The following is a 27780-nucleotide window of genomic DNA, read 5'->3' as shown; positions in this document are numbered from 1 at the left end:
ATACTGATGGGAATGAACCAATAGAGAGGAAAAAAGTATGTGGCAGGATAAAGAGATAATTACAGCATCCAAGTCCTTGACTTAGTTAATTGGGTTCTTTGAACCAGTGGAATATGTCCAAACTAGTGTAATAATAACCTTGGTGGGGCTCCAGAAAGTAGAACCAACAGAAGTGGTTGGAAATTTCAGTGAGACAGATTTTGAGTCAAATAACTTAAAAGATGAATGTAAAATTCATCAAATGGGGTCATCAGAGAGTAACATGCAGTGGATTTATCCTCCTACCATCAACAGCTATAAAACTGGACAAAACTTTATAAAGTAACCATTTTCCAAATATGAAACAGGCAGTACAGGGCTGTGGTCCTAGAGAGGAGAGAAATATATGAGTTAAGCCCAAAATTCACCCCATATTTTTTCTTGGTGCACTTTCCAAACCATGATAGATGGATGCAGAGCCCAAATAGATAATGGTGATTTTTATGGTGATGAAAAACAAAGATAGACTCTTAGATCTATTGAGGTGCTGGATATTGCAGGGCAGAGTACTAGAGAGTGGGGGAGCTGTTCAAAGAAAGATTTCTAAAAATCTGTATAGGGCTCCCTTTGAGTCTTTAGCTTAATACTACACTTCACATGCATAGGGCGAGACCCTATGAAACCTAGCAGAGGACAACTTCCAGGAGTATGTGAGATGAATAAAGATTCCAGCGGTCACACAGTCCTGAGAAACGTTGGAGTTCTGATTAGCCAGAATAGAGAACACACAGGGAATTCAGTTAAAATCTCAGAAGAGGCCACACACTAAGAGAGGCCTAATCTAGCCCTGGGATAAGGGCTACTCTAGCCCAGCCCTAATAAAAAGCCTACAGGTAGCCTTGACAGGATTAAATTTCTTCACTGGTAAATCGACTGTTTGCAGGAATAACATTCAGTGTTCTTAAAAGGAAGACAACAAAATCCAGACTCTCAATATCATAGCGTATCTGCAATGCCTTGCACATAATTACTGGGTATGAGAAGAAATAGGAAAATGTGAGCCATAAATAAAAGGAAAAAAAAAAAAAAAGAAAAGAAGCAGCTTTATGGGCATACAGATGTTAGAATTAGCAGGCAAGGTTTTAAAGTAGATATAATAAGCATTTTCAAAAATTCAAATGAAAAGATGTGTGTAATGAGTGAATACATAGGGAATGCAAGAAGAGAAGTATAAAACATTTTTTAAAAAGAACCAAAAGGAAATTCTAGATCTGAAAAACACAATATCTGAAATGAGAAATTAACTGCATATATTAAGTGGGATCTTGGATACTGCAGAACAAAGGATAATTGAACTTGAAAAGAGGGCACAAGAAAAATACCCAAATTTTTTAGAGAGATGAAAGGCTTAAAATGGCAAACAATGCCTCCGTGAGCTTGAAGTAATGTCAGGGAGTCCAATATAAATATAGTTAGAGCCTCAGAAAGAAGGGCAGGAAAAACATAGATCTGAATAGTAATGACTTGAAAATTTTCAAATGTGGTGTAAAATATAAATCTACTGGTCAAAATGATTAATGAAGCTCAAGTAAAGTAAGCACAAAGAGAAAACCATGCCATAGCACATCATAGGGTGTAGATTTCACAGATTTTTGCATAATCTATCAAACTGTACATTTAAAACCTGTGAATATTACTGTATATAAATTGCACCTCAATTTTTAAAAAATTTAAATGTAAATTTTCTAATATTCAGAATTCTTCAAAAATGAAATAATGAAATAATTTCCTTCACAAAATATTAACTTTCCTGCCAACGGAGGAGACATCATTTATCAAAAGCCGAATGATATTTTGAGAGGCATTGTATGAAATAGGTGTCACAGGTTAGTGGCTGGCCTCAATAAAAAGTAGTTTCCCTTCTGGCATTAATGCTCAATGATTTAAAGTTAAAGGCTCTTATTTGCACTCCTTCCTCACGGGCTGTATCATATTTTATAACACATATGGAAAATATTCTAACTTCAACATGACTTTTAGTAAATACATCTCTCTGTTAATTCTATTTAATAGAATATATAAGGCACATGAGGTATACAACTTTCCTTAGCCCATGCTACAATGGAGATAGGTTTATGATTCATTGAATTAAAATTTAAACCTGGGCCAATTCTTGAGCTCATGTTGCATAGATACCATAATAGATCATCACGCTGATTTCAGAAAATAATCACCTTTAAATAAACCTTAATAAAGTCAAGGCAGCTTTCTTTGGGCCTACTCTTTTCTTTTAATTACAGTTGGAATGGCAATGGCTAAAATGAATTAATTAGATAAGGGTTACAAGATAACCTTAACTCTCTAATGAAGCTTTCTCTATTTTAAAGTCCTCATCTGTAGCAATCAATATTTTGCTTGTTTTTTTCCAAAAACTTAACAGTCCCATGAGTTCAGTATTTTCTTGTGTCTTACTTGTCTGCAAAAGAAAACAAAAAAATCACTAAGCTTTATGTCTTCAAAATATCAATGGGTAGATATAATCTTTTACACCCACTCCCAAATGACTGCATTTGCTCTGTCCTTCATTGCTTCATCTTTCCCTTGTTGCATCATGAAGCAACAAAGGACTTAGCACGTACTCCTAAATGCCAGTCCTTGGAGTAGTCACTGGGATGATGAAAGCTCATTTCCTCCCATTGAGAACTCCTGCTCCAGCGGGAATGAGGCAGATTCCAGAAGGGAGGGAGAAATCCTGAAGGATTAGAAAATATAGCAAGTAGTTAAGAGGAGAGGAAGGAAGACATCATGTTCCTGGAAGAAGGTCTGTTACTTGCAATGGCAGGAGGGCTTGACAGGGCAGATACATCTGTGTCTGGGGGAATGGTGTGCAGAATGGCAAAATGAAGAAGGATGAGACTTGAGAGCTAAGTCTGGTCCACATCTTGAAGGCTTTCTGTCCTATGAAAGAGGTCTGGAGGCCATGGAAATTTATGAAGAGATTTAAAGCAGAAAAATCATATGGTTCATGGCAGGACGAGTCACGCATTGGAATAAAATGAGTCCAGGTAGGACGCCTGAAGGGGAGGGCTTTGTAGTCCCTACGAGAAGTGATGATGGCTGGAGCTAAGGTGGTCATAGGATGGGCCAAACAGAAGATGCTTTGCAGGATTTAATGGCCAGTTGTGTGAGGGAAATGTGTGAGAAGCCTTGAGGACAGACGTGCCAGAATTCTGGCCAAGGACTGTGCTGGGTGTTGGGTTGGGGAGTCGCTCCAGATGTAGACCATCTCACAAACTCTTCTGTTTCCCCTCTGCCCTTCGTACACAATGACTGGAGCAGGGGACTTTCTCGCTGGATGACTAATGCCTGCCGTGGGTGACAGCCTCTCTTCTTGTATAGCTAGAGATCAGGCAGCTGCTCTCAGAATTTCAGATTTTAGTTTGAATGGTCAAGAGGTGGAATTTTATCACCACTTCAGCTGGATCACATTCTGGATAAGCTAAATAGATCTTTTGGTGAAATGAAGAATCTTATTGATTATTACCATTTGGAATGAAGAGTGTTCCATACTGCGCACTGTAGACTCACTAACTTTGGAACATAATCCGTCCTTTGATTCATGAAAAATATGCAAAGATATAGTTGGAGAAACAAAACCCACATAAAAATAGCAAGCCATGTTAGAGAATAATTATATGTGTTTTTATTTAAATCTTTAACTCAAATTGGAGAATGTTTTTCCTCTTAGGGCTTTAAAGTTTTCGGCCTGAGATGTAGCTAGGGAAAAGTAGAAATAGAATAAGGAGTTCAGAGACCTTGAAGTTGCCTTGTCTCAGTGAGGGTGGTTGGAAAGTCTCCAAGTGACAGACTGTTAATTACAAGAGCAAAACAACTTCTGATAAGGGAGAGGTCAGTGCCGTTTGATAGACTTCATGGAAGGAGTGAGCGCCATCAGCCTTGATGTATAAGTAAGGTTTAGAAAGAAAATTAAAAATATAGCAACAGGGCTTCCCTGGTGGCGCAGTGGTTGAGAATCCGTCTGCCAGTGCAGGGGATACGGGTTCAATCCCTGGTCTGGGAGGATCCCACATGCCGCAGAGCAACTAAACCCATGTGCCACAACTACTGAGCCTGTGCTCTAGAGCCCATGAGCCACACCTACTGAGCCCGTGCACTTAAAGCCCGTGCTCCGCAGCAAGAGAAGCCACCGCAATGAGAAGCCTGCAGGCAGCAACGAAGACCCAATACAGCCAAAAGTAAATAAATTAAATAAATTAATTAAAAAAAAAATACAGCAACAACACTGGAACTTTCAGTAAGTAAACCAAGGTCCACATTTTTGCTTGTTCATTTTCTATATGACTTTGGAAACATGATTGAGTTTCTCTGAGTCTCAGTTTCCTCATCTGTAAAATGGAAATAATGAGACTTACCTCTTGGAATTGCTGAGAGAATGGAATCAGGTAACAATTGCTATGTCCTTAGAACCCAGATAGTAGCAGGGCTCTCCAGTTTCTCTTCATTTAATGAATGAGTAGAAGGAGGACAGAGGCATTCAGACATATTTTCTGAGGTCAGTGAGGGACAAACAGCACCAGTTAAGACACAGAGGCTGTGCCATTATTATCATAGTTAGCCCGCCTGCTTTTTGCCTTGAACAAATACATGCTTGATGTAGAAAGTGATGGGGAACCTCAGAAGTCCTGGAACTGATTGCCTTTGAGGGTGGGAGACCAGTCTGGTAGCAGTCAGTGGGCTGTGTCTCTACAGATAAGGGAACCCAGGGAAGACCCCTTGGCCTGTCAACTGACCCTCCAGACCCCATCCCTGCTTCCCTCGCCTCTCTTTTTCCTTCCATCCCTATCACAATTTAGACACCTATTAGCTGTGTGATCTTGAGTAAATTCCTTAAGCTATTTTTACTCCAATTTTCTTATTCCTAAAATGGGAGAATAGTTAATAGGGGTTTTCTGAGGGTTAAAAAAAAGAATGTATTTATCACAGCACCTGGCACATAATAAGCCAGCAGGTGGGAACTCCCTTTCCAGCTCTTCTGTTTCTCCCTTCCTTCCACTCACATCTGCATGACTTTGGTGCATGATTGAGGACACATTACATAGAAGAGGCTGGGGGTAATCCCAAGTATCAGGCAATTAATTAGAATGGTGGCCTAGGGAATACAGTCAGAAAGGTAATAGTGCAATATAGTTTTGCAGAAAGTGAAGCAGTTGGGGATAAATGGTGTGTGGAAGATAGAGGTGATAACTGAGACGTTAAAGCTGAGGTATAGGATAAAAGGGTAGGATTGAAATGGAATTTGGGAAGCCAGTTCCTGGTTAATCCTTACACCAGAGTCATATGACTTTGGGCCATTGTAAAGCTAAGCACATTTTTGATAGTTTGGGTCACTGGGAAGATTTATGAAGACTTAATTTAAAATAAATTAGCCGTTATCATAAGGGAAGTTAAAAGAAAAAACCCTTAGCACTTAGGCGTGTGCCTCATGACTTACACTGGCAGTGGATGGGTGATCACCTTAATGTCACACTCAGTTGGGTGACCTTGGCATAGATGAAGCCATTTTGAGGGAAAGGACTGAACTTAATGGCAAAACACGCCTGCCCTTTGGTTCCCATTATTGGCTCTGCACCACTGCGCGGAAAGCTACCAACACTATGATTTCCTATCTGTGATTCCAAAGGTCAGTTTTCTTATACTTCTTTATATCTTATGACGGGTCTGTTGTTTCTGGCTTTTAATGATGAACTGGCACATAGTGAAACAAACACATTATCTAAAAAGCCCTTACTTGACCTTTATTTGGCAGGAAAAATAAAACTTATACAAGGCCACTATCTAGTTGCCGTTTGTGGACCCAATTCATGATACTATATTCATGCTATCATTTTGCTTCATTCATCCCTTCATTTTTCCAACAAATACTTGTTAAGCACCTATTTTGTAACAGATGCTGTGAGTGCTGGGGGTACAATGGTGATCAACACACAGAGAGCAAGTCCCTGCCCCATAAAACTTAGTAACAACCTAAATGGGAAAAGAATTTGAAAAACAGTAGATACATATGTTTATGTATAACTGAATCACTTTGCTGTACACATGAAACTAACACAACAGTGTTAATCAACTATACTCCAACATAAAGTAAAAAAGTTTAAAAAAACCTTACATTTCAGTGCAGGAGAGAGGCAATGAACACACAAATGATGTCAGGTGTCTACCTGTGGTATGAAAAGTAAAGCTTGGTAGGAGGGTTGAGAGTGATAAGGGAATGGAATTTTCAGATGCACAGGGTAAGCCTTTCTGAAGAGATTTTTGAAAAGAGACTTGACCAAAGTGAGGGGGTGAGTCACAGGTCTCTCTGTAGGAAGCGAGTTACAGGCAGAGAGACAAATAGGTACAAAGACCCTGAGTCAGGAGTGGGTTTTGTGGGTTCAAAGTACAGCAAGAGACCAATGTACTCCCTGTTCAGTAGGAGAGAAGGGAGGGGCCAGGTTATCTATTCTGGGTATGACAGGAAGCCACTGGAGTTTAGTTTCCAGTGTCATAAATTAAATCTTACCTAGACTTTGATCAATTACCATCTTGACTAAATGCCATACAGCAGAGAATGGCAATATTTATCTACACAGGACCCCCGTCCTCTGCCGCCACCACCAAATAGCTTCCGGTTTACCTTCAATAAAACTGAATCCCTGTGCCTGTTGACAGATAGCGAAACCTACATCCATTCTTTGGAAATATATAGCTACTTAGAGGCCAAGAGTTCCAAACATAAAACACTGGACTGCACCTAACACTGAAAAATAGCTGTGCTATTATATACCTGTCCTATTCTTCCCTTAAAAACAGCAAAAATAATTCTTCCCTTTAATAAACAGACCAAAGCCAGAAATCACGTATTTTAAACAACCCTCATCTTAAGCATCATGAAGCAGGCAACTCTCTCAAAGGAATCCCCTCGAGACTTCAGATACTGTCAGGCTACATGGGTCCCATGACAGGATTTAGGTATTTTAGAACATATACATCTAATGTGACTCTTTTTAGGGGGACAGGAGTATTGCATGTGCACGCAATTATGATTCATAGAAATGTATGGCAACAGTGGCCTGCGTTGCCTTTTGGGGATGTGACATAATTATTTGGTTGAACCCATCCCTTCTATCTCTTTAATCACCCTCATCCCCACTGGAAAAGTCTCTCTATTGGAAAGCCAACTATATTGGTGGATATGTTGACCACAAATAAAGTGTTCTACAAATAAAAGGAAACCAAAATATAGTTAAAAAAAAAAAAAGGAAACCAGCATTTTTGAGGAATTATAGCCAAAACAATACAGAGTCTTCAGTCTTTAGGTCCTGTCGTAAGTTTTGGCCAAAATCATGACAGTCCTGACAGCTCTGCATCATTCCACCTCCAGTTCTGTATCTCCTTGGCCAAAATCCTCGTGCAGAGCTCTCTGCTTTCTTCTGTTAGATGGTGCTTCTAGACCTGTCCTCCTCAAAGACCTTGTGCATTGGGGTCACTCTGATCTGAGTTATTAACTGAGTCATGCTACTTTGGATAGAGTTTGTTTCCTAGTCTTTAAAACTGGAACAATAATATCCATTTATTGATTTGTCCATTCAACAGATATTTGCAGAATACTTTCTATGTTCCAGCACTGTGTTATGTGCTGGGGTGCGGTGGTCTGCAAGAAAGGCATGGTTCTTGTTCTCCCAGGTGTGCAGCCAGATGTGGGAGACGGGCATTTAAACCAGCAACACCAAATGTGTGGTAAAGGCTATGACATGATAACGCAGGGTTCTGTGGAGGCACTCAGTCTTGTCCACAGCATCAGAACAGGTGTCCCAGACTAAGTGAAATTTGAGCTGAGATGTAAATACTACTAACTGATAATTTGTTAAACAAAGAAATACAGAAGCCTATGTGAAGACCCAGGGGGTGCTGGAGAATAGACTGGAGCAAAGCTTACAAGAGGAAATGTCAAGAGATGAAGCTGGAGTGCAAGGACCCAAGTCATAAAGAGCCTTCAGAATATCATAAGGGTTTTCAATTGTGTCAAGGGACAATGCGAAGGCACTGATGATTTTAAGCAGGGAAGTCACATCATGTGATTTCTCTCTTAGAAGGATCTTTCAGGCCACTGTGCAGAATGCATTCAAGTGGGCCAGTAGGTAACAGGTAGACTAGTTAGGAAGCTGTTTCATAAATCCAGATAAGAGCCAGTTTTAGCCTTGTCTCAGGTTAAGTCCCCCAGAAAGCAGAGTGTGAGGTATAGGACTGGCTGTAGATCACTTATTTGAGATGTAATTCCTGGATCCCAGAGTGAAAGAATGAAGGGAAACGAGATTAAGAAAGGAGGGGAAAAAATCAGTAAAAGTTGCTTTAATGAGCTAGTTGCTGCTGTGGGCAACTGGGGCTCATTCCTTCTGGGAACCTTCCAAGGCATCACACAGAACAGTTGTTCTCAAAGGTAGTCTCTGGACCTGCAGCCTCAGCATCACCTGAGAGCTTATTAGAAAAGGCAGCGTCTTGGATCCTGCCTCAGACCTGCTGGGTCAAAACTTTTAGGGACAGGGTTTAGCAACTTGGGTTTTAATCAACTCTTCAGGTGATTCTGACACCCTCTGATGTTTGCACAGACATAGAGCACACCTTAGAGTTGTCCAGTAGGATTGGAGAATGGAGAGGCAGGGCATTTATCCCGACGCCCATCCCTCACTGGTTGCACCCATGAAGGTGAGTGTTTGTTACTTTAGAGAAAAGGCCCTGAGACAGCAAAGAGAGACTCATGTTCTGGGTGTGGTGCCCCGGCAAAATGCATGGAGCTGTCCACACTGCGGTGCTGAAACCGGATGGATGGAGGCACTTCACCACACACCCTGTCTACCCATCATGACTAGGACACGGCAATGAAGATGAAGAGAATTTGAGGATATGTGATACGTTTGCAAGAAAGAATCATCAGCACCTGATACCAGGAGATTAAAGAGGGGCATATGAAAGATAATTCTCAATTTTATGGGCCATTTCCTTCAGTAATTGCCTTACACTTACAATATGTCAGTGGTTATTTTCCATGTAAACCTCTGTGATCGGTTTTTAAATAATATTGCTTTGGATTAGAACCAAATCGAGGGGAGGGATCATGGATCAATTATAATTAGACATTCTTCCAGAGGAAATGCAAAAGATTAGCTACCCTGCCCATTTGACAAGAGATTCCTTGCTCTTAGCAGAATTTGAGCCAAATAGACAGAATGTACGTGATTGCATATTTACCTTCCACCCTGGACAGAATGATTCTGACATGATGTCTTAAACTTTGCAGTCTACCCTTGTGGTTGTTAGATTAATTTTACTAGAAAACTTTGCTCTATAAAATCTCCAGCATTTTTTTCCTAGGAATAATTTTCTCACCATGAGAGAGACAGACATCCCTTATCACTTTTTAAAAATATATTTATAGACTACATTTGTCTCAGAATACCACCTGAATACCAAATGAAATAAAATTGCTCACTATGAAAAGACCCATTGGCTGTGCAAATTATTTAAATAATTTGCACGTTGGAAACTGTGTTTATTAATGATATGTTAAAGCTGGACACACCTGCATTTACTAAATTAACCAACACTCCTACAACACTTCATATCTTCCAGGCACTTCTGAGAACTTTAATGATCTTAATTCATGTTACCCCCATACCAATGCTATAAAATGAGTTCCCAGTTTACAGATAAGGAAATCGAAGCTAAGAAACATTTGACAGCTTACACAATATGACCCACCTAGAAGTAACAAAGTTGGAGATCAAATCCAGGTGTTTAGCCTTTGGCTCTGTGCTCTTAACCATCACTCTCTGTTGTTTCTTCCAGAAACACAGCAGTGAGTTCCATCTCTAGCTGCTTCTTGTCTTGATTTTGTTCCCCCCTCCTTGGCTGTTTGGTGGGCAAAGCGACGTTCACTATGGCTCATGCCATTTCAACGTGCTTCTAAGATCCTAACTAATGTAGACTCTAAACTTCTCCCCAGTCCATTTCGTGTGGTGGCTGGAATTCCTGTATATCTCTAACTCATAGGACCACATTTTTGCCTCAAAATGTAGAATTCTGGAAATTGCAATGCAGAAAAGATTAGCCTTATCAGGAGTTGTGGAAAGGAGGGGAAGAACTCCCACATTTGCTAAGTATCTAATATATGGTGGACATAATCTGTGTCCTCTCACCTAGTCTCATGACAGTCTCATTGAAAATCCATCCTGTAATTAGTCACTGATCTTCTGGAAAAGATTTCTGGATCCTAACACCTTTAGATGCTACCTTTCCTAGAAGAATCTGTATCTTCTCTTTAAGAGAAGACTTGAATACTCTTAAAATCACAATAACTTAACTCAAAACATTAATGTTCTCTTGGCAGGTATTTTTTAAGCAGAGTGCATGAGTATGTTTTGGGTAGGGATGGTGTTTTTTTCAGCATCTCATAAAACTCACCAAATAAGCAGTTACTTAATCTGTTTTGTTTTTTTTATTTTAAATAGGTACTCTATAAAGCCTTCATGGCACCTCACTTCAACTGGCTTCCATAGTCCCTTTTTGGCTCAGAAGGGTACTGATGTCAGAAATAACGGTCTATGTGTCTTTATCAGATTTTTAGGAAAAGTTCAATACCATGTTGTGTTCTTTACTGCCTTTAGGAAGAGACTATTAATTCTCCCTTCATCTCCTGTTAGAGGAAGAATAGATATTGGATGCTTTATAAACATTTCATACCCAAGAATGGATCCCTGATGATCTTCCATAATACAAATCAAAAACAGAATGTCACATTCCCTTGGTTTAGTCAAACTGCCACACTCCAGAGTCCAGTGCAAGGCAACTTCCATCTGCATCAGATCATTGATATAATAAGAAAAATCACCTGCATTGAAATTGTTTCCTTAATTGGTCCCTAATTACAAATCCTCTGCTTTATTTTCACATATATGTAAAGCATTCTTTGTACTTTCATGCTTGTTAAAATTCTTGGATTTCTTAAAATCACAGCTTTAATAATCTGCAGTCTTGTCTGAATTACTGGTGGCATTTCTCTCTTTTCAGTTCCTCCCAAGTTTGTGGTTCAGCCACGGGACCAGGACGGGATTTATGGCAAGCCTGTCATCCTCAATTGCTCAGCTGAGGGTTATCCTGTACCCACCATCGTGTGGAAATTCTCTAAAGGTATGAAGCTACTTGATTTGCTTGTTATCTACCAAATGTATGTTATATTCTAAAGGATGAGATGAGCATTTCTTGCAGAGATGTTTCTTGCAAATATATACGTCCCCACCTCCACCAAGTGTATCCATCCTTCACATCACACACCTAGTAACCCACCTAAGTGTTTTCATTTGGGCCATGAAATGTTCTTGTATAACATGCCCTTGGAAAGACCAGGTAGGGGAGGCAGTTTATTCATGTAAGTTATTTCAGCACCTGGGAAAGCTCTACCTTGACTACCTGGGAAAGCTCTACCTTGACTACCTGGGAAAGCTCTACCTTGACTACCTGGGAAAGCTCTACCTTGACTACCTATGTTGGATGACCATGATCTGCTTGGGGACCCCTGCAAGCCCATACACATGGAAAAACAAGTATAAATTGTCAGAATTACTCATTGTTGGAAAATTATTTCCCCAGTATTTAGATAAGTAAGGGTAAGTGGCTTTAGAAGGTTAAAATAAAACTACTGGTTGTTTTATTTATGTAGATACCATAGATATAAAAAACTACCTATCATCTCCTTGGTAGTCTCTTTTTGAAAGCAAAATTTCACCCTTAATCTTGCTTTCTCTTCAAAGGCAAAGCAACTTTTCCCAGTATTAAGGTAACACTGTAAACATTACATAAATTAAAATGAGCAGTGTTGGAAACTAATGAGGGAACCATTCTAGACATGGTAAACATAATTTATTTCTATCTTATCACCTTCTCCAGGGAAGTTTCCTTAACTATGCTTACGAATGTGTTGGAAATTCTCTTTCCTTTCTCATTCACATAACTTCATTCAGTAATTTATTAAACAGGTTAGGGCCAAATATATACTGATAGGATAAACAAACAACAAATAAATAAATAAATCATGGTTTTTTTCCCCTAACAATCTTAAGACTTAAGGTATATAGTGTGCTGCATTTTCTTATTGAGAAAGTAACAGCAATCAGAGAAAAACAAATGGCATACTTGCCACAGTTCCTTTTGGTGTATTTCCTTTAGGGAGAAGGAGCAGAGGGAGGAAAGAGAGGGATAGACACCGTTTGGTTGGGGGGAGAATCAATTAAATTTGTTTTAAATCCCTGAGATTACTCCCCTGTAGCATGCCACATACATTGCCCATGTGAAAAGCACTTTATCCCAAAATAAAAGCCTGTTATTCAGAGTATCTGCCTGCGTGACTTTTTATTTGGGGCCATACTTGTAGCCCTATGTTGCATTACATGGAAACAAATAGCATGCATTTGATTTAATGTACTTTATATCGATGTGCATGTAGTTTATATAGATGTGCATGTGCAATGTAGTTTATATAGATGTTACAAACATTTTCCATGATGCTCATCTTCTTCAAAATAATTTCCAATGCTTGACGTTGTGTGGATGTTCTTTCTTTCTCTTGGGTTGTTTTCCGTTTCTCACTATTACAAACACTGCAGAAGTGGACATCCTCGTGTGTTAGTTCAATGTGCCTATGTGTGGTTGCTTTCTTTTTCTTTTTTTTTTTTTTTTTTGAGGAACCTCCGTACTGTTCTCCATAGTGGCTCTACCAATTTACATTCCCACCAACAGTGTAGGAGGGTTCCCTTTTCTCCACACCCTCTCCAGCATTTATTGTTTGTTGATTTTTTGAGGATGGCCATTCTGACCGGTGTGAGGTGATACCTCATTGTAGTTTTGATTTGCATTTCTCTAACAGTTAGTGATGTTGAGCGTCTTTTCATGTGTCTGTTGGCCATCTGTATGTCTTCTTTGGAGAAATGTCTATATAATCCCTAGAAGTGAAATACTGTGATCACACTGAAGGCTCTTGGTCTGCACTGGACCAGGACACATTGGAAGATATTAGGGCCATTTACACACTGACCAGTAGTATGAAGCTGTGTGTGTCTTGCACCCTTGCCAACTAGATAGTATCCTTTTTTCCTTAATCTTTACTATGTGATGGGTGAATTGTTTTAATTTACAAATTCCTGTTTTAATTTACAAATTCCTGTTTTAATTTACAAATTTAGATTACTAATGATGTTGAAAATGTTTTAGCCTTTATTTACAGACCATTTCATTTTCCCATTTGGGGAATTTCTCATTCATATTACTCTTACATTCATCTCCATGTCTCATTTATTTGAAAGAGTGTTTTTCATGGATTAAATAACCCTTTGTCTGTTATGGGTGTTACAGACATCTTATTCCTTCCCATCACTGATGTGCAAATTAAATTATAGAAGCCTTTTTACCTTTGAACTTGATATGCAATTTAAAATCATTAATGAAAAAATTAAAAATTGCAGCAAACAAATTTTTAAAAGTTAAAATCCCCCTTTAAAAACATCACTCAAAGATAACCAAAGATAAATACTGCAAACTTTTTTTTTAAGATTTTTTTTTTGATGTGGACCATTTTTAAAGTCTTTATTAAATTTGTTAGAATACTGCTTCTGTTTTATGTTTTTGGTTTTGTTTTTTTTTTTTTTTTGGCCATGAGGCACCTGGGATCTTAGTTCCCCCATCAGGGATTGAACCCACACGCCCTGCATTGAAAGGTGAAGTCTTAACCACTGGACTGCCAGGGAAGTCCCGATATTGTAAACTTTCATCTAGCTTTTCAGACCTGTCCCCCTGGCAAATATATATAACCGTAGATATACATATAATTTTGTGTTTTTTAAAAAATTGCGAGCATGTGAGTCTTCCTGATCTACAACCTTCTTTCTTCAGTTAATAATAAGCTATGAATGTCTTTCCACGGCAACAGATATGGGTGTTCACTGTGACTTTTTAACGTCTCTGTTGAGTTTCTATTCATACATCAATAGATACATCTAACTTCTCTTGCCTTTGTTAGGACTGAATTCAGTGACTTAATGCCACAAGGGTTTACTCCTTCTCATAAGAGGAGTCTGGGAGTAGATAGGGCAGGATTAGTTTTTCTCCCCTGAGTCATCAGGGACCCACACTGTTTGCATCTGTCTCTTCTGTCACTCTTCGAAAGCATCTCCCACCATCAATCAATGGCTACTAAGATCCAGTGGCCACTTGCACATGTCCATGGACAAGGAAAAGCACAGAGAGAAGGCTCTCACACCCACCTGCGTCAGTTCCCTCTAAGGACCTCTCCAGACTGTGTGATAAATCAATTCTGCTCATGTCTCACCGGCCAGGTCAGCCCTCGCCACAGGGGTTCTACAAGTTGTGTTATAGCTAAGCAGACGGCCGTCGTGACTACAACCCAGGCTGTTTCACTAAGGGGGAGGATGGGTGCTTGGCAACCAGGTGTGTCCAACACTACTGTTGGATATTGTGTTTTTTCCCAGTTTTTCACTATTGTAAAAATGTCACAGTGACTTCTATCTCATTGATCTCTGTACACGTGTCCATTTTCTCTCTGGTGATAAACTTCTATAAGTAGAATTATGGTTCAAAGAGTAAGCAATTTCTATAGATTTCAATACGTATCGGCCGCTTGTCATCACTTTTTTCATCTACACTCCTTCCCGCAGTTTATAGTAGTGCCTGTTTCTTACGATAAGAATAATGCCAGGTATTATGCTTGGTTTTTTAATATTTTTCAATAGAATAGGGGAAATGGTATATTATTATTTTAGTTATGCAAGTAGCAAAGATGTTTCTTAAGAAAAATTTAGCCTTGCTAATGGAACATGTTTCCCATAATTAAATAGTCACTAAGAGCATAAGTGCAGTTCTTCTGTGTCACACACACACACACACACACACACACACACACACACACACCCCCCAGACTCAGGCTGTTTCTCCAAGAGATGCAATTTAATCCTGAAGCTGCAGAATTCCAGAGTAAATTGCAGTGGTTTAAGGGCAGCTATTGCAGAAATGAAACAATCTTTCCTGAAAAATAATGTTATTACAGTTTTGACCTTGGGTCTGGATACACAAAGTCTAAGACATTCAATTCTGTCTCCTGATTTTTTTTTTTTTTTTTACATGAACAAACAAGGCTTCTTGTCAAAAAGAGATTTGAAAAAAAAATCAGGGTTTAATACCATGGTGGGCCTTACCTGTGCTCACAGAAATCGATAGCTAAGCAAATGTATGTCATTTATAGTGGAGGAAGTGGGTTTCAATTGCTGTCCTGGGGACCTGGTCCATCCCCTTGTTAGCTGCTAAAGGGGAAAGAGGGGCCGCTGATGCAAGAGATAACTGATGCCCATGGGCTGCCTGGACATCTTTTGCTCTCTGGCCATCCAGAAATAGGGCCACTTCTGACCTCCAGGGATGCTTTGGTCGGAGGAATGTCCAAGGACAAGAGTCAGGGCATGCCTGGTGTAGGGAACGGGAGAGCAGTGAGGAGTAGTTTATATTTAAAATAGGGTTATCAGAGAAGGCCCAGAAGAAGGTAATGTTTGAGCAGAAACTTAAAAGAAATGGGAGATGAGCCATGTGCATATCTGGGAGGAGCACTGAAGGTCAAGGGGTCAAAGCCGGGGCAGAAGTGGGTTTATACCTGGAATGTTCCAGAAGCGCCGAGGAGGACACTGGAGCTGGGTTCTGCTCACTCATTGCAGTGGAGTGAAAGGAGGTTCTGGAGGTCCCAGCCGGTCAGATTCCTCATCGATGCCCTTAAAGATGTGGCTTTGCCTGGCGGGGGGCGGCGGGGGGAATGCAGGCAGTGGATCAGAGTTGTGACAGCGGCGCTCTCCTTTCTTCTGCTGCCCTGCGGACACCAGAACTTAGCAGGCTATTGGGGTAATTAAGAGATGCCATGTGCTCTGCCTAGTGTTTTCAAAGGACCCTGTCGGCCCTAGGTGGAAGGCAGGAATTGCAGCTGGAGACCGGTTAGCAGGCCTGTGCTGTGTTGTGGCCTGGACGAGCTGTCAAGAAGGCACGAGTAGTTGATTTCTGAATTGATCTGGCTGATGGATTGGATGTCGAAGAGAAAGGGAGAAGTCGGACAGGATGCCCGGGTCTTTGAGAACAGTGGAAGTGCCACTTACTGAGACAGAGCAACGTCAGGAGAGCAAATCGGCCCGGGGTCAACATCAGGAGTTTGGGCCTCACTCTCTGTAGACACAACCCAATTCTCAGTATAAGCAATGATACATTTTCTAAGTATCCTAATTTTTTATCAGTAAATGCTTTCTCTGTGGTCAGGGCTTATCCCTTACACGTTCTGCTCAGCCAGTGTATGCCCCACTTTGGTATCACCTCAGTTCTATGTTAGATTGATCCCCTGCTCAATGCTACTCCTTTAGCTATAGTTTTCCAGTGAGGACTATTCCAGGTTCGTTCTTCAGAATGGCTTGCCTCTTGCCTTTTTGCACATAAAGTGAGTTTAGCTTGTAGGAGTTGGTAGCTTGCATTATTTCCTGGGAGGGGACAGAAGCTGCCTGATTTCTCCTTAGAAACGACTCTTTTTTTTTGCCTGCATGCACCAAAGAGCTGACTTTGAAGTCCAGTAAATGTATAGCCTATGCCTTGATGTTATGCATGTGGGGTCACTTTTCCCCCAGATGTGTCATATGCCTATTTAATATGTAGGTTCAAATCATCTTTTATGTAAGAAAATTCTTCTTGAATCATGCCTGTAAATATTTGTTCTCTTCCGTGCTTTGCATTTGTGGGTGTGTATATTCAAAGTTTATCTCAAGTCACAGAAAATATACAAACTAAGACAACAGAATGAACTGATTTTGTTCCAAGAGAAGGTGATGGGTGACACCTGGCACCAATTTGGGTCTTTTCAAGGATTAGGGTGCAGAAGTCATCTTTTTGCAACATGTCAACAAAGTTACGGAATTGATTTCCAGATTTATTCCCAGGTATTTTTGAAAACGTTTTTAGGTGCTCAATAGATTTCTGTCTTTGTTCCTTTAAGATCCGGATATTCTGCCTCTGCCCAGGAGGTAGCATGGTGACCTGGGTCTCCGATTACGGTGCCATCAGATTCCCTTCACCTGTCTTCCAGAGGGTGTCATTTTCTCTCTGATTTTTTAACTGATTTACTCCCATTTTACGTTGTTTGATATTTTCTCATGTTTATTCTCTACGTCTTTTTCCCCACAAAGTCCGTTCTCCTTTGTGCTCTCTCCAATTTTGCCTTCATTTTTGTGATTTTATTTTTTCCCTTCTTTCTCCAGTTCCGGCAGCTCACATTTCATTCTCTCTTGAGCTCTCGCTTCATAGACAAGTAGCTATTTTATTCACAGCTTTCATCTCAATCATGGCGTTCTTCTGAGGAGATTTCGTTATAGATTTCTGTCTCTATTTTATTCTTCCATTTTCCTTGTAGTATCTTTGCTAGATCCTGGCTTCCTTTTGAGTGCTCACATTTGAAGAAAATGCATATCCCCGGGAAGAGATTGCTTTGTGCAAGTATCTGGCTCCTCCCTGAACCCTCCTTCACTGATCTAAGACACACGGCAGGTCCAGAGAAGCTGCTGCCTCACCCAGCCTGGGCACACCATGGTCGCTGATGTCCGTTGCCCCTCACATGTGCTCCCCGCTTTCACGATGCGTACCCTGCTGATGCTTGCTCAGAGACCCAGCCGTGGTCCGTCTCTCCTTGTCTTTCTGCATCTTCCTTTGCCCAGTGTACACTGTAGGCTGCCCCACCACCTATTTTGTGGTTGAGATTTTAGCTATTTCCTAATTTCGTGCATAAAAGAGTTTGCATTTTCTATTCCTCTTTCTCCCATTTGCTTTTTTATGATTTCCAGGAAGAAAAGAAACGCCGTTTTTTTTTAAATTTTATTTTCTTTTTTTTATACAGCAGGTTCTCATTAGTTATCTATTTTATACATATTAGTGTATACATGTCAATCCCAATCTCCCAATTCATCCCACCACCACCACCCGCCCACCCCTGCTTTCCCCGCTTGGTGTCCATACGTTTGTTCTCTACATCTGTGTCTCTATTTCTGCCCTGCAAACCAGCTCATCTGTACCATTTTTCTAGATTCCACATATATTCGTTAATATACGATATTTGTTTTTCTCTTTCTGAATTACTTCACTCTGTATGACAGTCTCTAGGTCCATCCATGTCTCTACAAATGACCCAATTTCATTCCTTTTTATGGCTGAGTAATATTCCATTGTATATATGTACCACTTCTTCTTTATCCATTCGTATGTCGATGGGTATTTAGGTTGCTTCCATGACCTGGCTATTGTAAATAGTGCTGCAATGAACATTGGGGTGAATGTGTCTTCTTTTTTTAACATCTTTGTTGGAGTATAATTGCTTTACAATGGTTCATGTGTCTTTTTGAATTATGGTTTTCTCTGGGTATATGCCCAGGAGTGGTATTGCTGGGTCATATGGTAATTCTATTTTTAGTTTTTTAAGGAACCTCCATACTGTTCTAATGCTGCTTTTATGCTGCCATCTTTAAACCCTCTGAACTTAAATCCTATTGTTTATATATTAAGGTTTATGAAATTTGAACTTTACTTCAGAAAAATAAAGGAGAAGTAGTAGAAATCGTCAGTTAAGAGAGTGGGCTGAGTTCAAACCCCAGACACACACCATCTGTCTGTGTTACTCCCGGAAAATTACATAGCCTGCATGAACCACAGATTCCTCGTATGGGAAGCAAATGAAATAAGGGGAGTAATGTGATGATTTAATAAGATGGTTCATAGAAAGCATTTATCACGGTGCCTGGCACAGCCATGAGTCAATACACGTTTGCTGTTACCATCATCATCACTGTCGTCATCACCTCACCTCCCACAGTTAGCCAGTTGTACTAAAGCCATTTATTGCCTGGCCCAACCTTTTCCCACTAACTTTAATTCCTTTATAGTCTATGAAAAAAATGTGTCTGCTGAAATCCGTTTTCTATCCCTCTCTCTCTCACTGTCTGTCTGGCATCAGGACCATGCCTACTAGAAGTTTATCTCCTCCTAATATGTTTTAATATCTCATACAACACTCCTCCCCTCATTGTTTTTCTTTTTCAAAAATGTCCTAGATTTCTCACATGGATTTTTATTTGCATATTTATTCTAGGTGAAAGGCTAATTTTATCAAGTTCCCAAAAAAATATTCTGAAAAATTTGGAACACTGTAATAAATGTAAAGGTTAGCATGGAGAACATCGATATCATTAAACTATTGAGCCTTCCCTGCCAATATCATGGCCAGTCTTTCCATTTATTCAAATCTTTTTATATGCCCATTATAAATTCTATTGCTCTCTTACTATGGTCTGGGGTAGTGAGTATGTATAAGCTTCTGCCGATAGTTCTTTTTTTATTTTTATTTTTTTTAATATATTTATTTATTTATTTTTGGCTGTGTTGGGTCTTCGTTTCTGTGCGAGGGCTTTCTCTAGTTGCGGCAAGCGGGGACCACTCTTCATTGTGGTGCGCGGGCTTCTCACTGTCGCGGCCTCTCTTGTTGCGGAGCACAGGCTCCAGACGCGCAGGCTCAGTAGTTGTGGCCCACGGGCCTAGTTGCTCCGCGGCATGTGGGATCTTCCTGGACCAGGGCTCGAACCCGTGTCCCCTGCATTGGCAGGCGGATTCTCAACCACTGTGCCACCAGGGAAGCCCGATAGTTCTTTTTGATCCTCTTTGGTTTTCTGGGTGGAAAGGTGTTACACCTATAGCCAGTTTTTGTTGACTCTCTGCAGCTGTCCGTGTCTCTTTCTTTTCCAAGCAAAGGAGAAGTGCTCCTTAATTCGGGGGGAGTTCCTATCTTCTTCCACTCTCTAGTACATAGAGAGGCTGCAGTGGGATGGGACCCCCTATCCCCTGCCTATTTCTCTCACCCCCGCCCTGTGCCCTTCCTTCTCTTACCTGTAGCACATTCACATGAGACCAAAGTTTCCTCAACTCCAGTTTTTCCTGGAGACATCAAAGAATCCATCACTGTTTGGTGCACAATAGTTTTGCTTTTGCTCAGGCATCTTCCTCTGTCCCCAGAAAGCTGTTGGAAGTTGTCCTTCTGTACCCACAAGGTATACTCTACCAGGGGTCCTGGCTGTCCCTTACCTCCTGGGTCCCAGAAGTGTCCTCTTCTGCTTGGTATCAACCCACCTGCCAAAACCCTCCCATCTCCCAAAAGAGTCCCATAGACTCTTTTTATTTTCTTTTTTTTAAAGCAACTTAAAAAAAATCTCATGATTTCTGTGGACTAGGCGTCTGGGCACATCTTAGCTGGGTGCTCTGTTTCGGAATCTCTCATAGGGCTGCAGCTGTTGGCCAGGGCAAAGTCTCCTCTGACCTGGACGAGGATCCACTTGTAGGTTCAGATGGTTGTCAGCAGGAGCTGTGGACTCTTGATAGGGGCCGACAGGGACTTCAATCCTTTGTTCAGAAATCCATAGGAAAAAATCTGACGCTCACAACAGTTCTCTGGATGTTTCCATGCAATGTACTCAATTCTAGACCGAGAAACAAATGTGTGCTCAGTACGCCTGGTCGGACTGCTCAGGTGACCCTTCTGGAGCCTCCTCCTACCTCAGGGGCTTGCCCTGGAGTGCTTCAGCTTGGTCCTGCTCACACCCTCTCTCCCACGGTCAAGGTGACATCCCAGCACCCTCCACAATCCCCAAGGCCTATGTCTCCAAATGCCATGAAGAATGTGCAGCATGGGACAAGCCCAAGTTCTCAAGTATGTTAATTGTAGGACATGTTTTCTACCAAAACCAATTCCAGACCTCCCTGCTGAGTTGACCACGGCCACCTCTTCCTCAGCAGTCAAGAGATGGCCCCCACTGCAGATCCCCTGCTTTCCATTCAGAAGATAAGTCCGGATGGGGACAAACAATCAAGAGACCAAAAAAATACTAAGTCCCTTAAATGAGATTGTTCCTCTTTTCCCCTGTAGGAAAACAGGAGGTTTCCTATTGAAGTAACTCCGTGGGGAGGCCCAGTCAGGATTGTCCTTGGGCCTCTGGACCCCCAAAGTTCCTTCCCAAGCTCTGGTCCCTTAATCCTATTTCCTGTATCCTTGCAGGTTTCACTCGTGTCCTGACCTCGGGCCTGAGCCTCCTTGTTTTAGCATTCAAGGCATTTAGCTTCATTTCTTTACCCTCATGGCCACTTACACTCTGACCTTGAATGCCTTTGCTCAGACCAAGTGTTGCTTTCACACCCCTGTCCTGGAAACTGGATCTCTCTGTCTTGGTCATCTGCTTGGCCCTTGGTCATCTAATCCTGTCTCACCTCCCTGCCTGTCTGTCTGTCTGATTACCACCCAGCGCTCTAACCATGCCTGTCCCGCTTTCTGCGTGGGTTAGGATGCCCCCAAGCCCCCATCCCCATGCGTCCGACCTCTTCTGTCCACTGGTTTACTGGACCTGCAGTCGTCCTCTCGGGTCTTTCCAGCAACACCTGCTCCAAACTCCTGCACCAGGCTTGTCGAGGCTATCAAGTCTCACTTATCATCCGGTGTTCCTTGTCCCCATGCAAATACATGACAAGCTATGAATCTAGAATGAATGCAGAGAAAGAGCTCCAAGAATCTAAAAAGGAGAAAGTGACACCTCCCTGTGACATGAGTGGTGAAGGCAAACCCAACTTCACAGTCAAATGTGGTTCCCTCAGGTACAACGAAAGCAGCTCTGCTTGTCTGTTCGCAGGCAGGAGCAATGGGTCTCACTGAGCAATAATGAGGTCTTGGAATAGGATGGTGAGCGGAACGGAGAGGATGAATGTTCATCATGTTGGTGTATTTTCTGTTGATGGTGGAATAAAGCTCACAAGGAATGGAAAACTTCGGCCTTTCCCTGTGCTAAAATAAGCGGGGTCTCCGTGGCTCTGGGAGCTGCATCAGGACCATCGTAGATGCCCCACCCCCGCCCAAGGAAACTGCAGTTACCCCGAGCCTTGGTAGTGTCACCAGGACAATGGCCCCGGGGGTCCATCTGGCCCTCCCTTCTTTTTCTCCACTCCTCTTTCTTTCTCTTCCTTCTTTCTCACTGTCTTACCCCAGGAACTTTCTAACCATCCTCTTGTGGATAGGAACAGTCACACTGAGGACAAATGTTTGGGCATCTCTTGCTCCAAGGAGGTGGTGACTGAAAACCTTGTATGGTCGACACAGCTGCAGGGGCGGCTCGCAGCCCATGGTCCCAATGCAAAGCCATGGTGGCCTCAGCAAAGTCCAGCCACTCAAACTGCCTCCGGTATCGCATGTCCCATCAACAAGTGCCGAATTGTGTCAGTTCATGGTTCCATTTTCTGATAAGTGAGTAAGGGACCAGTGTTCCATCTTGATGATAAAAAAGGATGCTTGCAGATTAGGTACAGAGTAAAAGTCATGAAATTAGCACGATAAACTAGCAGACCACCGAATTCTAACAACCCCTCGGCAGGCACCAGTCTAGGTCACCTAAGTTCAGTTGTTTTCATTGGATAGAATTCTTCAGGATAGATATAAAGAGATTAAAAGAAGAAAGTGAATTGCACAGTGAACATAATTATATGCAAATTTACAAAAGAAGTAACCTTGATGCTGTCCCAGTTATGGTGCAGTGTTTTATCAAGAAGGAATTTAATACAGGGAATTAGATGCATGCATAGTTTTAGAAAGATGGGAGGAATTCAACTGCCTTTTAAGAACTTGACAAATGTGGGAGCCAGGAGAGGCTACTTCCATCTGTGGTTCCAGCTGCTCCAGAACGAAATTTGTTCTCTCGGACTTGGATATTTGGCATCTGCCCATGCATCAACTTACTGCTTCTAAAGGAGAACGATTATTTCTCCTTCCTTGCACTTTCCAAATCGCATTCAAGTGCCTCTCACCGGTGAAATATAAACCAGAACTGTGACAAATCAGCCGGGGAGATGTTCTTCTCAGGCTTCCCATCCCTGAAATTTAGGGAAGAGTTTAGAAGTGCAGCAGTAGCGCTAAGATCAACAGACAATATCTGATGCAAACATATAGACAAAACATGATGTGCACATTGTGTACCATGTGGAAGCTTCTTTCTTTGGGCTTGGGAAGAGCCCTCCAGCCTGGAACTGGACCCGTGTCTCAGGACTGTGCCTCTGTCCTCTTTGGGATTCTTCTCTGGAACAGGACCCAGAACCCAGCCCTCTGTCTCTGATCAAGGGTTCCCTTCCCAGCGGCCACACCTGAAATGGGTGCACCTGCTGTTTCTCTGGGTACTTGCTCTCTCCTCATCCTATCCCCACCCATCTTTGTAGCTACTCACTCCCTTCACCCCACCAGCTGTTCTCAGAGGAGGTGGGCCCTCTCCCTGAGCAAGGAAAACAAACTCATTCCTCAGGAAAACACCGCCCTCTCCATAAGGACGAAAGGGACTGTGTTTTGACTCCTTGGTGAGGAGAAGGAACAGCTTATCATTTGGGTGCAGCCCAGGGAGCAGGAAGTGATCTCCTTCTTCCTGTTCTCTTCCCCTCCAAAACAATCTTCTTCCACCTGCCAGGCGACTCTCTGCATGTGCTCATTGACCAACTTCTTCTGGTCCCGGCATGTGGGCATTGACACCCACTTGCATTCATGCAATCTTGTTCCTTTTCGTGTGAACAATCTATATAGTATGTAAATGAATTCTTCTTCCCATTTCATATATGATGACGTTAAGGATGCAGACAGAATAAGCTACTTGCTCAAGGGCAGAGCTCCTAAGTTTAAGAGATAACATAGGAGCCCAATTCTTCTGACTGTTAGTCAAGTGCTCTCACTTCAGATCAGCAAAGACTTCAGAGGGAAGAAAAGATGAAACAATGACCATATTTGTTGCTGCCTTCAAAGTGGGCTCACTTGATGATACTCAGCTATTCTTTTTCCACTATTCCTACTCCCCCAGTTCTTGAGAGTCCTGCTAGGTGTATCTTTTCAATAAATAATAAAGGTCACACAATATGAACATACCCAGTTGTTCTGTGGGTGCCTTACATAATGTGTGAACATTTGCTTTTCATGTAACGGAACATTAAAATTGTCCCCAGTTGACCCCAGCTATCCACAGAAAACTGACATCTTTTTAATTAATGGCTTCTGGTTGCTCTAAGTGTATCTTCTAGTTAATTACCCAAAGTACTTACCTTATGCTAACAAGATTGCAGAATTTTGAAATATTGTATGCACTGTGTTAAATTTTGTTCTTTACAATAATGATGACTCTGAAGTTGATGACCTATAATTCTATCAAACCATGGCCAAGTCCACTTCCCTCAAATTAAACAGTACTCATCGTAGGGATTGTTGTCCTTATGGTGGATGAGTTACTCTGTTTAGCAAGCGTGATCACATTTATAAATGGTATATCCCTTCAAGTTAGGTTCATTTTCTGATGGAAAAAAAAAAAAGATTTAATGGTTTTCAACTGCACTTTTACTTTATCTTTGTCTTCATTAGGACATTTTAGTAATGAAGAGGCTTCTCTCGGTCGAGATAGGAGTTAATAGATAATCCTTTTCAGCTATTTAATTGAGAAAGCTTAGCAATGTAGCTAAATTGTATATTGTAATTCTTTACTATAAATGTGTCAAATATTGTAAGTATTCTTCTGGTGAAAATTCTTTGAGGAAAAGAAAACATTTGTGTTTTTGACGTGAACGATCCTGTAACTTTCTCACATTCTATCAGCATTTTATTAGATTTTCAGGGATTTGTAACACATTTTTACAGAATTTGTAAATCCCATAGCATTTTCAGATTCCCTGGTTTGCTGCCTTATGGAGACATTTCTTAAATCCTACGTTTAGCTGAATTTCCAGGTTGTGTGTAGTAGTCTAGATCTGGCTCCCAGCTTGCAGTTAACTTTGAGAAAGGTATCAATAGCCTTTACAGATTTTTCAAACTGTCAACGAAATTTAAGCACTTAAATAAAAATCAAAGGCTTTTTCTTTGATTTTTAAGTTCCAATAGTATTTTTTATCCTTACCCCAAAGGAACTATTATCCTTAAGAAGGAATTTTATAATTTATGAAACCAGATCCTTAAAAGATACAATAAGCTTTTATAGGAGAAAAGAAAGTATGATCATCTCAATAGATGATGAAAAGGTAGCTGATAATATTCAACATACAATCCTGATTAAAACAACACAAACAAAAATAAAGTTTTGTAAAATAGGAATATAGAATCACTTTTAGGAACCAAAGTGCTTTGGCAAATGAAGAGGAAAAAGACAAAGTTCAGTAGATACATGAGCAAAGAATATAGATAGAGTGTTCACCAAAGAACAAGTACAAATTACTGATACATTTATAAAAAGATGCTCAGACTTATCTATAAGCAAAAGCAGCCAAAAAATATACAAGTTAGTAAAACCATGTGAATTAAAATAATGAGATATATACTACATTGATGAAGATCAAAAAGATTAATAGTGTACATGTGTGAGGAAAAAATTAACCCCAGCCCCAGGAAATAAAAATACTCCGTCTTTTACTAAGCAACTTAGCAATATATTTTAACACTTAGGTGTGCAGAATTCCACTCCAAGTATTTATCCAATGGAGTTCCTACCACTATATCTTTCTTTATATTGATGGATTGATTGACAAGCAGAGAGGTTCATTGCAACATTGTCCTTAGTCTTGTGGAGTAGGAAAGAAATAGTCAACTAATCATAAACTGATTAAATAATTAGAAGCAGAAAGTAGAAAAAAACAGCAATAGTGTGTGCTTACTGTATGTCATACCATAGTTTAAGAATTTAAACGTCTACACCGCCCTATGAAGCAGGATCTATTATTATCTCCATTTTGCAGGTGAGGAAACTGAGGAACTAAAAGGATTCCTGATTACCTAGTTTTTCACAGTGTATTGGGGATCTGTTGCTGTGTAACAAATTACCCCAAAGCTTAGTGGCTTAACAATAATAAAGCACATTTATGATCTCTGTGGGGCAGGAATCTGGGTATGGCTTAACTGAGTCCTCTGTATCGAGGTCTCTCCCAGCACTGCACTCAGGCTGTTGGCCAGGGATTCAGTCATATCAAGGTTCATCCCACTCAGGTGGTTGCTGGCAGGATTCAACACTGTTGGTTGGGGGAGACCCTCATGGAAGGCTCTCCGTAGGAAGGCTCACAGTATGGCCACTCACATTTACCCAGAGTGAGGGTTCTGACCTCAAAGAGAGATTGACAAAGAGGCCACCATTTTTGTAACCATAGCTACTTGCCCTGGATCCACCACAGAGTAGGTGCTTAGTAATTGGACAATAAACACCATTTTGTATAGACAAAGCACAATTTTGTATGTGCTTATAAAAAATTAGGAAGGCTATAATCCCTTCTTTTTCTCTTCAAGATAATGGGATCTTGAGGAGAAAAAGAGGGCAGTTACTTTTTTACTGTTTAAATTTTTGACCAAAAATTCACAGATTCCTAATCTGAAATTCTCATGTTTTAAACCCCAGTAGGTAATCTTGGAGATAGCTTTCATCAGTTATTTTCCAAAATCAACCATTCATTTAGTGATATGTTCATTATCCACCAAACATTTCTTTAATTCTTCTGTGAACTTTCATATGGATTAAATTTTAAATGATCTATATTATACATGCTTCTGTTGTAATTTGCATTTTATACATTTTGATAATTTTTTTTAATTAATTAATTTATTTATTTATGGCTGTGTTGGGTCTTTGTTTCTGTGCGAGGGCTCTCTCTAGTTGCGGCGAGCGGGGGCCACTCTTCATCGTGTTGCGCGGGCCTCTCACTGTCGCGGCCTCTCCCGTTGCAGAGCACAGGCTCCAGACGCGCAGGCTCAGCAGTTGTGGCTCACGGGCCCAGTTGCTGCACGACACGTGGGATCTTCCCAGACCAGGGCTCGAACCCACGTCCCCTGCATTGGCAGGCAGATTCTCAACCACTGTGCAACCAGGGAAGCCCCATTTTGATAATTTTTGACTATTCCCAAGGAGTGAACAGGTGTAAGGATAAGAATGATTTTGTTCATTTCATCTCATTTTATAAAATAGTAGCTGATACTGAGGAAATCAACATATTGAAGTTATTAAAAACTACTATTATATATTTAAAACTTTTTCATCCCTGATTTTGAATTCTTTGTGAATAAGATGAATTAAAACCGTTTTTCTACTTAGAAAGATGTTACGATATTTCACACATCAAGTGTGTGAGTATTATTAGTATATGCACCCCCTTCCAACTTTACAATTATCTTACATCTATATACTTTTTACATACCTTTAAATCAGATGTCAGCCAACTATAGACCACAAGTCAAATTCTTCTCAAAACCTGCCTTTGTAAATAAATGTTATTGGAACATAACATCTGATTTATGTACTTTCTATAGCTGCTTTCATGCTTCAATGACAGAAATAAGTAATTGTGACAGACTGTATGGCTTGCAAACCATAAAATGTTTATTATTTGGCCTTTTATAGAACAAGATTTCCAATAACTGCCTAAAAATATTAAGAATTTTTACCCATGAACATGGTGTAATGCCCCATCTCTACTCATCCAGGTCTTCTTTAATTGTGAGCAACAACTTTTGCAGTTTTCAGTAGACCAGTCTTGCAAATATCTTGTTAAATTTATTGTTTTTTTAAATTTCAGTATTGCTTGTTACTAATATAT

At 40.7% G+C, this 27780-nt stretch overlaps 1 protein-coding gene and 1 long non-coding RNA gene across 5 annotated transcripts in view; one reads left to right on the top strand and one right to left on the bottom strand.

The window, feature by feature from the left end:
* Positions 1-27780, top strand: part of DSCAM (DS cell adhesion molecule) — a gene marked incomplete at its 5' end in the record, with an annotated part of 741397 nt that overhangs the window by 471120 nt on the left and 242497 nt on the right. For both annotated transcript variants that reach the window (XM_082458757.1, XM_082458758.1), the window contains one exon: positions 11104-11223. In XM_082458757.1, the coding sequence (XP_082314883.1) occupies positions 11104-11223 (120 nt within the window). The remainder of the gene's footprint in view (positions 1-11103; positions 11224-27780) is intronic.
* LOC309659300 overlaps positions 1-27780 on the bottom strand; it is a 119741-nt gene that overhangs the window by 54618 nt on the left and 37343 nt on the right. The window lies entirely within an intron of this gene.

This window comes from Balaenoptera physalus (genome assembly GCF_965194825.1).
Source record: "Balaenoptera physalus genome assembly, chromosome: 4".
In the NCBI taxonomy this organism is placed as follows: Eukaryota; Metazoa; Chordata; class Mammalia; order Artiodactyla; family Balaenopteridae; genus Balaenoptera; species Balaenoptera physalus.
This window is presented reverse-complemented; position numbering and strand designations above follow the sequence as displayed.